This window comes from Ctenocephalides felis, unplaced genomic scaffold (assembly GCF_003426905.1).
Source record: "Ctenocephalides felis isolate EL2017-DRISC unplaced genomic scaffold, ASM342690v1 CF-g0.4_SCAFFOLD_03570, whole genome shotgun sequence".
NCBI lineage: Eukaryota > Metazoa > Arthropoda > Insecta > Siphonaptera > Pulicidae > Ctenocephalides > Ctenocephalides felis.
This window is the reverse complement of record NW_020539724.1, coordinates 12,891,965-12,907,123: the sequence shown is the minus strand read 5'-3', so window position 1 is coordinate 12,907,123 and position 15,159 is coordinate 12,891,965. Positions and strand designations below refer to the sequence as shown.

At 30.5% G+C, this 15,159-nt stretch overlaps 1 protein-coding gene across 1 annotated transcript in view; it reads right to left on the bottom strand.

The window, feature by feature from the left end:
• Positions 1-726: 726 nt before the first annotated feature.
• Positions 727-15,159, bottom strand: part of LOC113383409 (cysteine-rich motor neuron 1 protein-like) — a 38,886-nt gene continuing 24,453 nt past the window's right edge. The window contains exons 3-4 of the mRNA XM_026621677.1: positions 3,504-3,661; positions 727-840 (exon numbers count right to left, since the gene is read on the bottom strand). Of these exons, the coding sequence (XP_026477462.1) occupies positions 727-840; positions 3,504-3,661 (272 nt within the window). The remainder of the gene's footprint in view (positions 841-3,503; positions 3,662-15,159) is intronic.

Genomic DNA, 15,159 nt, shown 5'->3' with positions numbered 1-15,159 from the left:
AAAATGATTAAAATTGCATATAGAAGAGATCATAAATTTGAAGTTATGTAATTCAATTCAATTAAGAAAATTCAAACAAATCTGGAAGTAGATAAATATAATGTGAATATCTGAATAATTATATGGTGTAGATATAATATAATTGATATAATTTCTATTAGATATTTATTAAAAATTTATTTATTATAAAAATATGTAAAGTTTCAAAATTTATTTAAATAAACTGCGTTATCAAAAATGCTCAAAAATGACAAAGTCGTTGGTTACTATTTTAAGATCGATGTAAAAGCTAGCAAGGTTGTATTTGTCAAGATTACGATTCAAATAATGCAATTAATATGCAAAATATTTTAGCAAAGTAACTGCCTGAAGCGATAAATTTATTATTTCAATTATTTCATCAAAAGGTGTAGAATAAAAGCAGTATTACTTGACTCTATTTGTGCCATGAAAATTGAACTATAGTGCTTCATTATTATATCCGTTCTCGTCCTAGACGTATGTGGGATATAAATTAAGTTCTATAAACGTATAAAATCAAGATAGATAGAGACTCAAAGTACATATTTGTTTTAAAATTAAATCGACTCCAATAATGCTATCAGCATACAAACACGAGTAGAGGAGTCGAGGAGTCGAGTTCTCTCTATATTTTCCCAACGGCAGAAATCTACGCCCGGCGAGTGAGTACATAAATTCAAATAACGTACTCTCACTATATGCACTTTATTCAATAAATGAAACGATATATAATCTCAATTTACACCGACCTGATATAGTCTCCTGATTTTCTGCTTCCAGCTCCTGTTGAATTATTGCCTGTAGATTATACTGGCACTCCTGAAATAATAAATCACGAAATTCTTATTTCATATAACACACCACAAATCATCTCGGCCGAACGAGCAAACACTGGCTTAGATGTTTTTTATATAATGTACTGGGTAAATGAGTTTACAAATAACAAGAATATTAGATAAAAATATGGTACTAAAAAAGTACAAATTCTGTACTAAAACCTAAGTGGGTACACTAATCAATTGTAATTTTTATGCTTAATTCTTATCAAATATCACTTGTCATAATTATGTTTTTTTTATTGAAGTAAATCTTCTTTAGGCGCAACTAGGGTGTAAATCCGTACAAACGCAACGGAAATGCGTTACGCCATTCGCTCTCGATGAAATCATTTCTATACGGATCGATTGTGATTAGTAGTCGTGCATGTGAATAGAGATTGTTGTATGCGTACCGATATCAAGAAAATCGGCATAGATAAATAAACATTTTAAAGTTACATCGTAGAACTAATATTGAGTTAATGAAAAAATGCCTGAAGTAGCAGAATATTTTACCCTGTTCCTTGAAAATGATAAAACAAATTAATCATTTGTGACGTGTACTAAACATATGTTTATTGATTAGAAATTATTTATATATTATTCGTAGTTTCTATAAATCTTTGAAGTTATTAAAATGGAAAATATTTTTTAAGCAAAACAGATATTACAGCTGCTCAAAGAATAAGATTATATCGGCAGCGAAAAAGTAAAAAAAATACAAGCAGTTAATAAATGTATGTTAATTATAATTACATGAAGTTCTTCAAACACAATTATTACATGATGAGTGAAATTATGAAAACAATATTTGTTTAGGCGTTGTTTAACATAATTCACTGTGTGAACAAATATTAAAAAATTTATAAATCAGCAATTACTTCATTTCTCTAATGAAGGTTCATTTCTAAATGCTAATTACAATGACAAACCGATCATGTCATATCTGAAGTATGACTTAAATTACATTATTGTTTTTAAATATTATACATATTTTTAATGCTATTACAAATGTATAATTTATTATTATATAAATGTGTATAATGGTTGACACTAATAAATATGTGCTTCACGAGTGTTAAATGGCATCTTGTACAGTAGCAAATAAGTTTTACTTCAATCGCGTATGAACTTTACGCGCACTTTTTTTTTTACTTTATGTAGCAAACACTTTTGTAATTTGATGTCCAAAAATGTTTTGAATGACGTACATTAATCTACAATTTCGGTCCTAACTAATTTATAAATTGACACTGACACTAAAAAATTCAGTTTTGGGAGCATTCATGATTTTTTGGGGTATGTAGAAATATTTCTATTATAGCTTCATAAAATGTTAAAAATACTATTTTCTCCAAGACATTATACATTCTAAATTATTTCTCTCACACTTTCTTCTACCTTGGGGTAGTCTAAATCTATATATAGAAAACGACCCCACAGAGTCGTTTAATATTGAATTTCCTTACAGTTGTTCCTAGTTCTAGCTGAAAATTTAATGAGCTACTTTCGTAACATACATTTTGCTTATAAATAGAAAAAATACTTATTTCCAAAAAAGTAATATATTATTTAATAAGTAAGAATACCATATAATAGGTAGATATTCTATTTCCAAAACCAGATGGAGAATTCAAGTTTTGAAAACATAATTCAGGGACGATACCGATCGTTCACATTATAAATCTAAATTACATACACGAAATTCAATTTGGTTTAGTCGCAAAGCTCTGAGGAAATTTTAGCTTTCATTTCTTCAAGTCTTTTGGAATCCGTAGAGGTTATTATATACGTCTTATATATGCCGTCTCATTTATAATGCTTACTTACAATAAAAAATACGCCAAGGAAATGAAAAATAAACCTTAGAAAATAACCGGCCGACGAGGAAAATCTGAATAATTTTTATACGAGTGGCCGAAGTGATACTTGATATCGAAAGCTTTTGTAAAATTGTACGATTCGGAATATTTGCACAAGGATAAAAAATACGACGATATTAGGGTAATGAAAATATTGTTTCAGAATATACGGAAAAGGGAATTTTATTAGAATTCTGGTCTTTGATTTGTAAGTTGAAGTCGGTGAAAGGTCATTTGATCTTTTTTTTCGCCGTCTGTATTGTAACTCCAATAATAATTAGGGGGAAGTCCCGTAACGCCGGACGGCACCTAACGCCGGACACTCTATTTAACACGTATCATTTAAGCGAGTATAAATCTTTTCATTTGAAAATACAAGTCAAAGGGGCGCGAGGGGCGCACTGATACAGGAACATACGCCGAGCCTCGCCTGTGACGCACACGGCCACCGCGGGAGCACCCTTTGCTGTTTTAGGCGCAAAATCACGGCGTCACCTAAATATCAATAGAAGTAATTTTAGTTTATTTTCGTATTTCCTAGTCAAAGAATGAAAAGTTGAGAATGCACCAGCTGAGAGAATCGATGTGGCCCAGCCAAAAGGGTGGATGAATAGTGACTTTGTTTTGCAATATCTAAGAATATTCGTGATTTCTAACTTTGTTACCTAACATAAGTCATAATTTAATAAACATTTTATAAAATATTTTTTGATTCATATATAAATAACCTTAGGTGTCCGCCACTTGGGGACTTTCCCCTACGATAAGAAATAGTTAATATATAAATATAAAATTCCTTTACCTTGTTGTCCCTGTAGTACCACCTCGTAGGGTCATCTGTACACAATAGAGAAGGTCTAAATTCACACACACACTTTCTTTCAACAATTCCACAGCCGCCTTGGATCAATTGCATATGAGAGCAATTTTTGTTCGAATTGCGAACCTCACTAGGTAACCCTGCAAAAGAAAAATAAAATATTTAATAACAGCAAAAATTAAGAAATATTTAGGAAAATATTTATTAAAAAATATGGAGATTTTCCTATTTCACTATCTATATTTTACTTTACCATATATTTCATTAATTATAAAATATTCAACACCTGTATCAAGTTTTATTTTCATTAGAGGAAATATCGATAAGCAACTTAATCAATTACAATTCCTTTATAAACTGGCAATATTTACCCATTACCTGCTCCACTATCTATTTCCTACTTTTCCATCTATTTTAATAATTATAAAATATTCAGCACCTGTATCAAGTTGTATATTTATTCAGAGGGAGTTTCTCGGGACACGTGTTAATAAAAAGCGCTTCTATTTTAAGTCGGGTCAAAGGCACGACAGCCCAGGTCAAATAAGTTTACCGGGGGAAAAAAGTTTGTAAGCAAAAAGTTTGTACCAAAACATGGAACGAAATATAGAAATTGCAACTTTTAACAGGGAAAAATACACACATCCAAAATCCACAACAATTCAATTTTATAATATCAATATTTTATTAATATTTATTAACCCATAAATATTAAGAATATTTCATTACCCTCAAAGGGTAAAAGTATATTCCCATTATGAAATTAAATTGCAAGGCTATAAATTTTTATTTAATAACACAGAAGCTTTCAAATTGCTCATTAAATCGTACATAATACTAAAGAAGATCAGCGAATAAATCTCTTTAACAGGATCATAATTCAGAAATAAGATGATTAATAATATGATCGTAACATTTTCATACAGCAGTTTTTTATTTGATGTAAAAACACGATTTAGGTATTTTCTGCTCAACGAGATATCTTAATTACCTAGAGTCAGTGTTATTCAAACTGTCTTATAAAAAATCAGAAAAATATTGCCAAGTAAATTTCTCAATTGTATAATTGAATCACTTTCCATAGGCCTATAATGTTTTATGATAATTATTAGACTATAAGCTCTAGCAAAAAAATTGTGGATATTTTTACATCTCAAAGGTTCCTAAATACTTTACAAAAAATGATTTATGTGTGTGTGTATGTATGTTTGGATGCAATTTTTCGTCGACGATTTTGGGAGTACCAATCAACCGATTTGAATGATTTACAAAGCATTCAATTTGTATTGACGGGAAGACGTGCTGATTAGTTTTATGCAATTGCAGACCGAGCTGTTTCGGAGATACTGAGCAGAAGGTGAAAAAATAGCAATTTGAGACACGGGAGCATCCGATTAGAATGATTCAAACAACATTTCACTTGTATCGCCAGAGTAAAAAATTGATTATATTTTTGCGAAAGCAGGTTTAGCGATTTTAGAAGTACAAAAAAGGTAAAGAATTACCATTTGGTTGTTTGAATTAGATCATTATAATTTATCATTATCGATTCAAATATATGTAGAAATATTGATACATACATGACTGATAGACAGGTAGACAAGTAGACAAATAAGAACATAAACAGATAGATAGGTAGACAGGTTGACAACGAAACAGGTCGGCAAACATGTAGATAGGTAGAAAAGTATATGGATAGACAAGTAGAAAGGTAGAAAAGTAGACAAGTAGACAGGTAAACTGGCGTACATATAGAGAGGTACAAAAAGACAAAAGTAGTGAAAAAGACACTGGGACAGGCAAATACTTAGACTATTAGTAAAGTCGATCATGTAGGTACAATTTAAATATATGTTGATTATTTTGATTATTTACATATATCGGGAATTTACGCCTAGTTAAATTCAATTCCATGTTGAAATCAATTATGAAGAATTTCCTAATCCTTCAAAAGGCAAAGTACTTTAATCATCAAAAATATTTCTATTAATTCCTCCTCCACCTACGTTGAGCATTCCTGACTCCGATATTTCGCAAGTAAAGGCAGTTACATCAGAATCTAATACAATGCGCGGCTTGTGCAAGCCAAGTATAAAAGAGGTCTTCTCGTTGTTTCTAATTAAGTACGCTCTTTGGCTTCGTTTTCATTAATTAGTTCAATTATAATCCCACCAATACCTACAACAGTTCCATGAACGAGGATAGCAGATAAAAATTTCCTCTCTTTATAAAATTAGATACACAATTAAAATTTATGTACGTTGTATGAACCGTTTCAGAGTTCGCGATTTTGCTGAAATTGCCAGAGTTGGAATATATTGTGTACATAGAATGGAAACGTAAATTTTTTAATTAAAGACGAAAAAATGTAGCAATGAGTAAAGGATAAATACACAGAAATAAACCGATGCATGCATTTTAAATTAACAACTCGAGATTCAAATTTAGCAAAATAAGAATTCAGAATCCCTTACTTTATTTACAGAGCATGGTAACATATTGATAGGAAACACTAAAGGTGTTTTTACTTAATTTCTATAATCGTACCACCTCTCATACCAGTCTAATTATTTAACAGTATCATTTCAATCATCAACTTTACCAAAAAGCAAAATGTCATCAAAATCCCAGACAAGGAAACTTAAGATTCTCCTTGTAAGTTACTTGCACCCAAGTTAAACTTGTTTCGTATTTACATAATTATTTATACATAATTATTTTATAATTGTACCTCTTAATGCCACTTTTAGTTATCAAATATTTGACAGCAAATAACAGTTAGTAGACACAACTACCAACTTCTACTACCAATTGATTGGTTGGATCTTCACCTAACCAATCAATCCCATCAACAAAAAGCAGCATTCGCAGTTTAAGCAGAGTCTTCTATTCTTTTTCCTCTGAAGTATATAATTCCCCAACAAAAATATTCAATACATGATAACACTTTATATATTTGCGCAATTGATTCAGATGGAACATTTTATTCGCAATGTTCGAATACGAAACAATAAGCTCCAGCAATATAACGCCCTGCACGGAAGAAGAAAATATATTTTTGACAGTTATTTGGTCTCATATATTATTTAGTTACATTAAGATTTTTTTTCTCTATAGGGTACGAGTATTGGCAACTTGGATTGTGGCATCGCTGCACAAATGCGAAAAGAAGCTCTATATGCTTTTGGAAATTGGATATTTTCCGCATCGTACAGTGGGGTAGACACTATAGATATAGAAACACAATCGCGATTTTTTGAAAAGTTTGCAATATTTGCGCACTTCTATATATTTACATTGACTCTTTATTAGTCAATCAAAAAATTAATCACAACCGCACAAAATTAGTCAATAAATTTGATTGACAAGGAGAACATTTGAATTACCCGTTTGGGATTTTGATGTAACTTTGCGTGATGATAAAATTAATAGTAAAAACAAACTATTCAAAATATTAGAATCCTATAAATTCAATTATAAAAAATCATAAAATTTTAATGAAAACAACCAGTGTCGACTACCAATACGCTTAGGCATCCCTGCAAATCACGCAGTGGTTTTATTAACAAAATATACAAATCTTATATATAAAAATGAAGCTCTCGATAAAATGATCCGCTAAAACTCGAAACGGCTAAACCGATTTGGCCAGTCTTAGTCTTGAAAAATTCGTGCTAATCAGTAGGTTGTCGGAAAGGTGAGATATTATTTCAAAACCGCGTAGAAACTTAACATCTTTAATTTGAAAAATTTTGTAGAAGCGTAATTCGAATGAAACAATGGACGGTGGCTAATACGTCAAATGTCAAACGTTTTTGACAGAATTCAAACCTGTTTGCCACCTAGCCTATAGGATAAAAAGGTCTAGATAACAAATTTTTGAAAGACATCAAAAAAGCACATTTCTACAATGATGAAGTAGCTGGTAGTTTTACTGAACGTAGTCAGATAATTGTTCGTTTGAAATGTGTTATTTGTTGTGGTATAATTGTTTTAGTTTTCACAATATAGTTTATAATTGCTCAAAGTCAAATTCGATCTTTGTGTCTCGCCCTATATATATACTTTTTATTAAATTTACTTTAATTCATCGAATGTTACTTGAAAGTTTTCAAAGAGCAGGTCAAAGAAAAAATACTTAAGTCACTTTCTATCTCTCCTCGCAGAAATTTGAAAATTTTGTATAAGCTCAGTAGTATTATTTACAATTATACACAAAATCCAGAATCCAAAAAGAATCTGAAAAACTTGAAACGTAATCTATAAGTCAAAAGACCAAAAAAGACTTGGATTGGATTATATCATGTTTTCTATAGAAAGTGTATAAAACTTCCAGTTTGATTGTATTGACAAAATATAGACAAACTAATGGGGTTTATAATACCTCATTGTATATAGCATACAACACATCCTTATACGCTTAATGTGTTAATATTTTTGATTCTCTAGAAATTGTTTAGAATATACCTTTCTTAGCAAAACAAAGTTTGCCGGGTCAGCTAGTTATCTAATAAAAATGGTCCAATCCAATTATTCAAAAATTTAATTTCTTTGCTATGACTATCGAATTTCCTCTTTCCTTTATGAACCACCTTATATGAATGGTAAATCCCCGTGCCGCGATTTAATAGAGCTGATGACTCCGGCGTGATATTCTGAAGAGAATGTTACGATAATAGCCGAAGAGAAAAACTTTAACTTGGTTTTTCTTCGCCGTTGGCATCTTTTCTTCAGAAACGAACACATACGCCCAGGCGTCTACTGCGCCCCCACCCCTGGGGAGCTTTACATCACTTGAGGCGCTTATCGTTTTGGGAGGTAATAGACAATGTTTTGAATAAAAGTTGGATAATGATATAAAATAATAAAAGGCAAATACTCGAAATGATATGAGAAATTTTAAACACTTATAAATAAGGATTTGAACCTGGATTTGTAGCGCGGCAACTCTTCTTTACCCCTTGTATCACAAATTAAATTATAATTTCAATTTCATCTGCAGATTTTCAATGTACATTGTGTATCATATCATCTATTCACATTACTGTTATTTTATGCTGAAGCAATGCGTGCAAAATCCAATAGTTAATTTATAACGCGGAGTTGTTGGGAAGTTTGTTTCTGAAAGCGCGAACTGTGTAATGGACTGAAGGGAGATAGTTCTGAGTTCAGGTAACTCCAAGTTGCCTGAATTCACCACTGTTTTAGTGGCAGTAAATAGACTTAGCTGTAACCGGAGAAGATTTTGGAATTTTCCACGAAGAGACTGAGAAAAGACTTCAGAGATTATAAATTAACCAGATCTATTATAACTCACCCATACAATTTAATTATGTCTGAGATACTATTTAAGAAATCTTTTATGAATATATTTATGGAGGCGATATCTCTATTTCATATAAATTTATTAAGTTACAATTCGTAGCTGTTATACAATCAATTAAGAAAAAAATGCGCGTAAGGATCACACGCTATTGAAGTAAAACTTATTTGCTACTGTACAAGATGACATTCAAGTAAAAATAAATACATCACATAACAATTTTAAATAATGTTTATTATGAATATGGTAACACTCGTGATGCACACATTTAATAGTGTCAACCATTATACACATTTATATAATGATAAATTATAAATTATATATTTATAATAGCATTAAAAATATGTATGCTATTTAAAAACAATTAAAGTCATACTTCAAATATGACAAGATCGGTTTGTCATTGAAATTAGCATTTAGAAATAAACCTTTATTAAAGAAATGAAGTAATTGCTGATTAATAAATTTTATAATATTCGGTCACATAGTGGATTATGTTAAACAACGTCTAAACAAATATTGTTTCCGCAACTTCACTCATCATGTAATTGTGTTTGAAGAACTTCATATTATTAAAATTAACATACATTCATTGACTGTATGTATCTTTTTTGCTTTTTAATCTAATGCTTCAAACAGCTATAATATCTGTCTTGCCTAAAAAATATTTTCCATTTTAATAACTTCAAAGATTTATAGAAACTACGAATAATATAGAAATAATTTCTAATCTAAACATTTGTACTAAACTTACGTCTAGTAAAAATGTTATATTTGTTTTATTATTTTCAAGGAACAGGGTAAACTATTCTTCTAATTCAGGCATTATTCATTAAATCAACATTTGTACTACGATGTAACTTTAAAATGTTTATTTATCTATGCCGATTTCCTTGTCGATATCGGTACGCCGGTAAGCATACTACGACAGATCTCTATTCACATACGCGACGACTAATCACAATCGACCCGTATAGAAATGTTATCATCGAGAGCGAATGACGAATCATTTGCACTCGACTCTTATCTCATCTTATCTGCCGTAACGCACTTCCGTTGCATTTGTACGGATTTACACCCTAGTCGCGCCTAAAGAAGTTTTACTTCAATATTTGTTTGTACATATTTTTGAGAAATACGTAGAATTTTTCTATGGGCAGCTTAATTTAGCAAGGAACTCCTCGGCGACCTTTCCGCCTTCCATTTTCCACCTTCCACTCTCGACTGGAAGACTTTTATAGCGCAGAGGGATGATATTATATGAACAGAAACTTCTTTAAACTTTCATAGAAGCTTTCTAGACAACTCTACGAACGCGCGCTTCAATTTCAACATAAAACTCGCAATTAATATTTATGATCTAGACGTTGCAGTTATACAAAATTACGTCGATACAAAAGCAGCAAACGCCAAGATGTAGATATATTCATATATACATAGAAATGCAAAAATATTGGAATTAGATAAAAAAAAATATGGCAATAATTGATAAAAACTTTAATCAAGTTGTAGTAATTACTATAATTTCCGATGTATCAAGAGATGAATACATCTTTTATTTGCTATCCGAATCTTACCTATTAACTTAAGAAGATTTATCAGCCATATGTGTAGAGTTATCTACCATATTTCAGTAGTCAAGTATAGCAGTTTTATTACAAAATTAAATAGTATTAATTTCGATTAAAGTAACCCATTTACTTTAATTTTTTGAAGTAAAACTTTTTGGGCGCGACATGGGTGTAAATCCGTACAAATGCAACGGAAATGAGTTACGGCAAGGTCGAGTGCCAATGATTCGTCATTCGCTCTCGATGATATCATTTCTATACGGGTCGATTGTGATTGGTCGTTGCGTATGTGAATAGAGATCTGTCGCTGTATGCGTATTGGCGTCAACGCTGTATGCGTACCGATATCAACAAGGAAATCGGCATAGATATATAAACATTTTAAAGTTACATCGTAGAACAAATCTTGATTTTATGAAAAATGCCTGAATCAGCAGAACATTTTCCCCTGTCCCCCGTAAATAATTATATTGAAAATAATAAAACAAATGCAGCATTTGCATTTGAAATGCGGCAAAGTATTTTTAGGCGAAACAGATATTACAGCTGTTCAAAGAATGAGATTACATCGCCAGCGAAAAAGTAAAAAAAATATAAGCTGTCAATAAATGTATGTTAATTTTAATTACAAGAAGTTCTTCAAACACAATTCCATAATGAGTAAAGTTGCGAAAACAATATTTGTTTAGGCGTTGTTTAACATAATCCACTGTGTGAACGAATATCATAGAATTTATTAATCAGCAATTACTTCATTTCTCTTATGAAGGTTCATTTCTAAATGCTAATTGCAATGATATTTGAAGTATGACTTTAATTACATTATTGTTTTTAAATATTATACATATTTTTAATGCAATTATAAATATATAATTTATAATTCATTATTATATAAATGTGTATAATGGTTGACACTAATAAATGTGTGCATCACGAGTGCTACCATATTACTAATAAACATTATTCAAAATTGTTATATGAAGTATTTAGTTTTACTTAAATGCCATATTGTACAGTAGCAAATAAGTTTTACTTCAATCGCGTGTGAACCTTACGCGCACTCTTTTCTCCATATTTTGACCTCTTGGTATAAAATTCAATAACAAAAAAATACATACTAGGTTACAGTGTTTCCATGTATATCCTACATTTTTTCATATATATTTTTGTTATAATATATACAGAATAAATATTTACCATTGGTAAAATACAACATGGGTTTGCAGTGCAAATATGTAAGGAAAAAATCAAAAAACTTGTATAAAATAACATCAGTACTTGTATAATTTGAAATAATGAAATTCATGTAACGTCCTACAAATTGTCAAAATATTAATTTATCCATTAATAGAGAAACTCCTTTGTGCATTATAATATTTGCCCATCAACCCATCGCAAATATAATTATATAATTGGAAAATTTATATACGTGGCCACATTATTCATTTATCATTTTCCAATTAATGTTTGCATAATTTATATAATAAATAATATTATATACATTCAGCAACAATTCATTTGACCAAATGTGCAAATGTACTATTTAATGATGCCTGGTTTAATTTGCATGAAATGAACATCGTATCTCTCGGAATTGGTAATATAATTCTATGTTAATTAATTTGTCACAGTTATGAGACGTGAATCTGGGTGCATTGTTAAGAGAGGAACTAAAATTTGTATTATGTGCGATTTCGAAATTAGTTGGGGAATTATGGGAAGATAAATTATATGGGTTTGTTCTGGAGCTGTCACCCATATCCATGGATGTAATTATAATACTTTTTATACAGAGCTGTAAAAGTCTGCACAGATTATACTTTGTTTATATCAACATACTAATAAACCTACTTTTACTAAATCACCCACAAAAGTCAGAGTTGTTAACTTTAAAGAACTGCAGAATTCTTATAGTATTTTTATAAATAAAAAAAGAGTGCGCGTAAGGTTCACACGCGATTGAAGTAAAACTTATTTGCTACTGTACAAGATGGCATTTAAGTAAAAATAGATACAACATACAAAAATTTTGAATAATGTTCATTAGTAATATGGTAACACTCGTGATGCACCCATTTATTAGTGTCAACCATTATACACATTTATATAATAATAATTTGTAAACAAATATATATTTATAATAGCATTAAAAATATGTATAATATTCAAAAACTTCATATGATTAAAGTTATACTTTAATTACGACATGATCGGTTTGTCATTGTAATTAGCAATTAGAAATGAACCTTCATTAGAGAAATGAAGTAATTGCTGATTAATAACTTCTATAATATATGTTCATACAGTGGATTGTGTTAAAAAACGACTAAACAAATTTTGTTTTCGCAATTTCACTCATCATGTAATAATTGTGTTCGAAGAACTTCATGTAATTGAAATTAACATACATTCATTGGCTGCTTGAATTTTTTTTTTGCTTTTTTGCGATATAACCTCATTCTTTGCACATCTGTAATATCTGCCTTGCCTAAAAAATATTTTCCATTTCAATAACTTCAAACATTTATGAAAACTACAAATAATATAGAAATTATCTTAATAAATTTATGTTTCACGGCGCAAATGCTGCATTTGTTTTATTATTTTTATTATAATTATTTATGGGGTACAGGGTAAAATATTTTTATTAAATCAACATTTGTACTACGATGTAACTTTAAAATGTTTATTTATCTATGCCGATTTCCTTGTTGATGCCGGTACGCATACAACAACAGATCTCTATTCACATACGCGATGACTAATCACAATCGACCCGTATAGAAATGATATCATTGAGAGCGAATGACGAATCATTGGCACTCGACTCTTATCTTAGCTTATCTGCCGTAACGCACTTCCGTTGCATTTGTACGGATATACACCCAAGTCGCGCCTAAAGAAGTTTTACTTCAAAAAATATATTTGGTTGTTTATATATCAATGTGATAATTGCCATTTCAATGAGTATCAAAATTCCATAGATCAAAGTTCCTAATGTTATGATTCCTAACAAATAGCCCTCCTCCCGTCATCCCTCCAACCCCCAACCATCCCCTTTGTCCGTGGCTAGAAAACAAGCGTCCGCCGATATGCGGCTTCGGCCATACATATTAATGGTTATCCCTTATTACGAAACAGAGGGATGATAACGCGGCCAGGGTTCCGTATTGATATGACTTGTATTACCATATTAATGGGATCCATATTTCAGCAACTTCGCTGATGGAATAATTAGGATGCTAAAAACTTAGTATCAACCACTTGCACGAGATTTGCTCGTGCAAGTGAGGAGGATTTTTGTTAATAATAAACTTTGTTTAAACATTTTTGTTCATTAATAATTAGGATGGTGAAAACTTAGTATCAACTAGAGTGTTCAGAGAAAATTCTGTTTGCAATGAGGCGGATTTTGTTTCTTGTTTTCAAAGTTTGTGATTTTGATTTATGTTGATTCGGTGTGAGTACTCGATATAACTTTTAGAAAGGAAAAACTCGATGGAGAAATGTAAATTGTGTTTTATTTTGTAATTGGTGTAGGCGATATTCAGAAATCAGTAGAAAACAATTTTATAATTGTATTTGTGATATGGTGTTATAATTAGTATGAAATTGATAAATCAAAGCAATGCTTTATAAATAATCAAGAAATAGATCTAGTAGTATTGTTATTTCTTCCAATATTCATTTTCCCATTCGAGCGTAAACAATATATTTCAAAAAGCATATTATTAGCATTCGATATGCAGTGCATGTTTTATAAACTGCATATCACGTCGCATTTAAGAGCCTCAAATCCAATTTCAACTTGCAATAGGAATGCAAATTTACGGGATATGAAAACTTGCTCTCTTTATCCGTTTCTGACGTAAAATTGATCAGGATGTACATAAGCAACATAAATTTATACCGACACAGAAATAGAAATACGTACGAATTTATATGGTTTTATGACTCTATATGGGAGAGAATAGTTCAAAAGTGTTGGGAATAAAAACAACTTTAGTAATAATACTCTTATTTTATCTGTTATCTGAATCTTTTGCATTATACATGCGTAGAAATGTATGTAATATATCAAAGATCTCAAAACTCATAAATTTCTTATTTCATTAATTTGATTCGAATCAAGGAGATCGTGTCCTTTAATACTATCTCTTCTAAAACATGAAATGTACAAATACTGTTACCATCGAAGTCAGCAAGAGCAAGAGCAGGAGCAAAACCCAATTTTATTTATTGGATGATGAAATTACTAATATTCGTGCAGCGAGTGTATGTCCACGGTAGAAAAGCATGGAAAAGCAATTTTCAGGATGAGCGATTTAACGCGTACGAAGACATAACGACATAAGAAATATGAATTGCCGGAGGCAAAATGTTATTTAGTACGTTCTCAGAGTAATTGTATTTTTTACACAATGGCTGAGAAAAATGAAGCTTTGATTATTTTTTAAAACACTCTTGGAAAAATTAAAATCGTCCATTGAATAGTAAGCAGAAATTCTATATACGGTGGAGCGATCTTGTACTTATGTATTTATGAATTTGGAAGGAAAATCCTGTATTTTTCGGAAAATTTGTTTCGGCAATGTTTTTCTAAGGTTTGTTTTATATAGTCAGAAGCAGATACAAAGTTTTTGAATATAAAACCAACAATTCTCGTTGATCTTTTAAACTCAATTCATATACATTATATCAACATAATATTATAAAATACAATTGAAATTCTCTGTATCTTGAA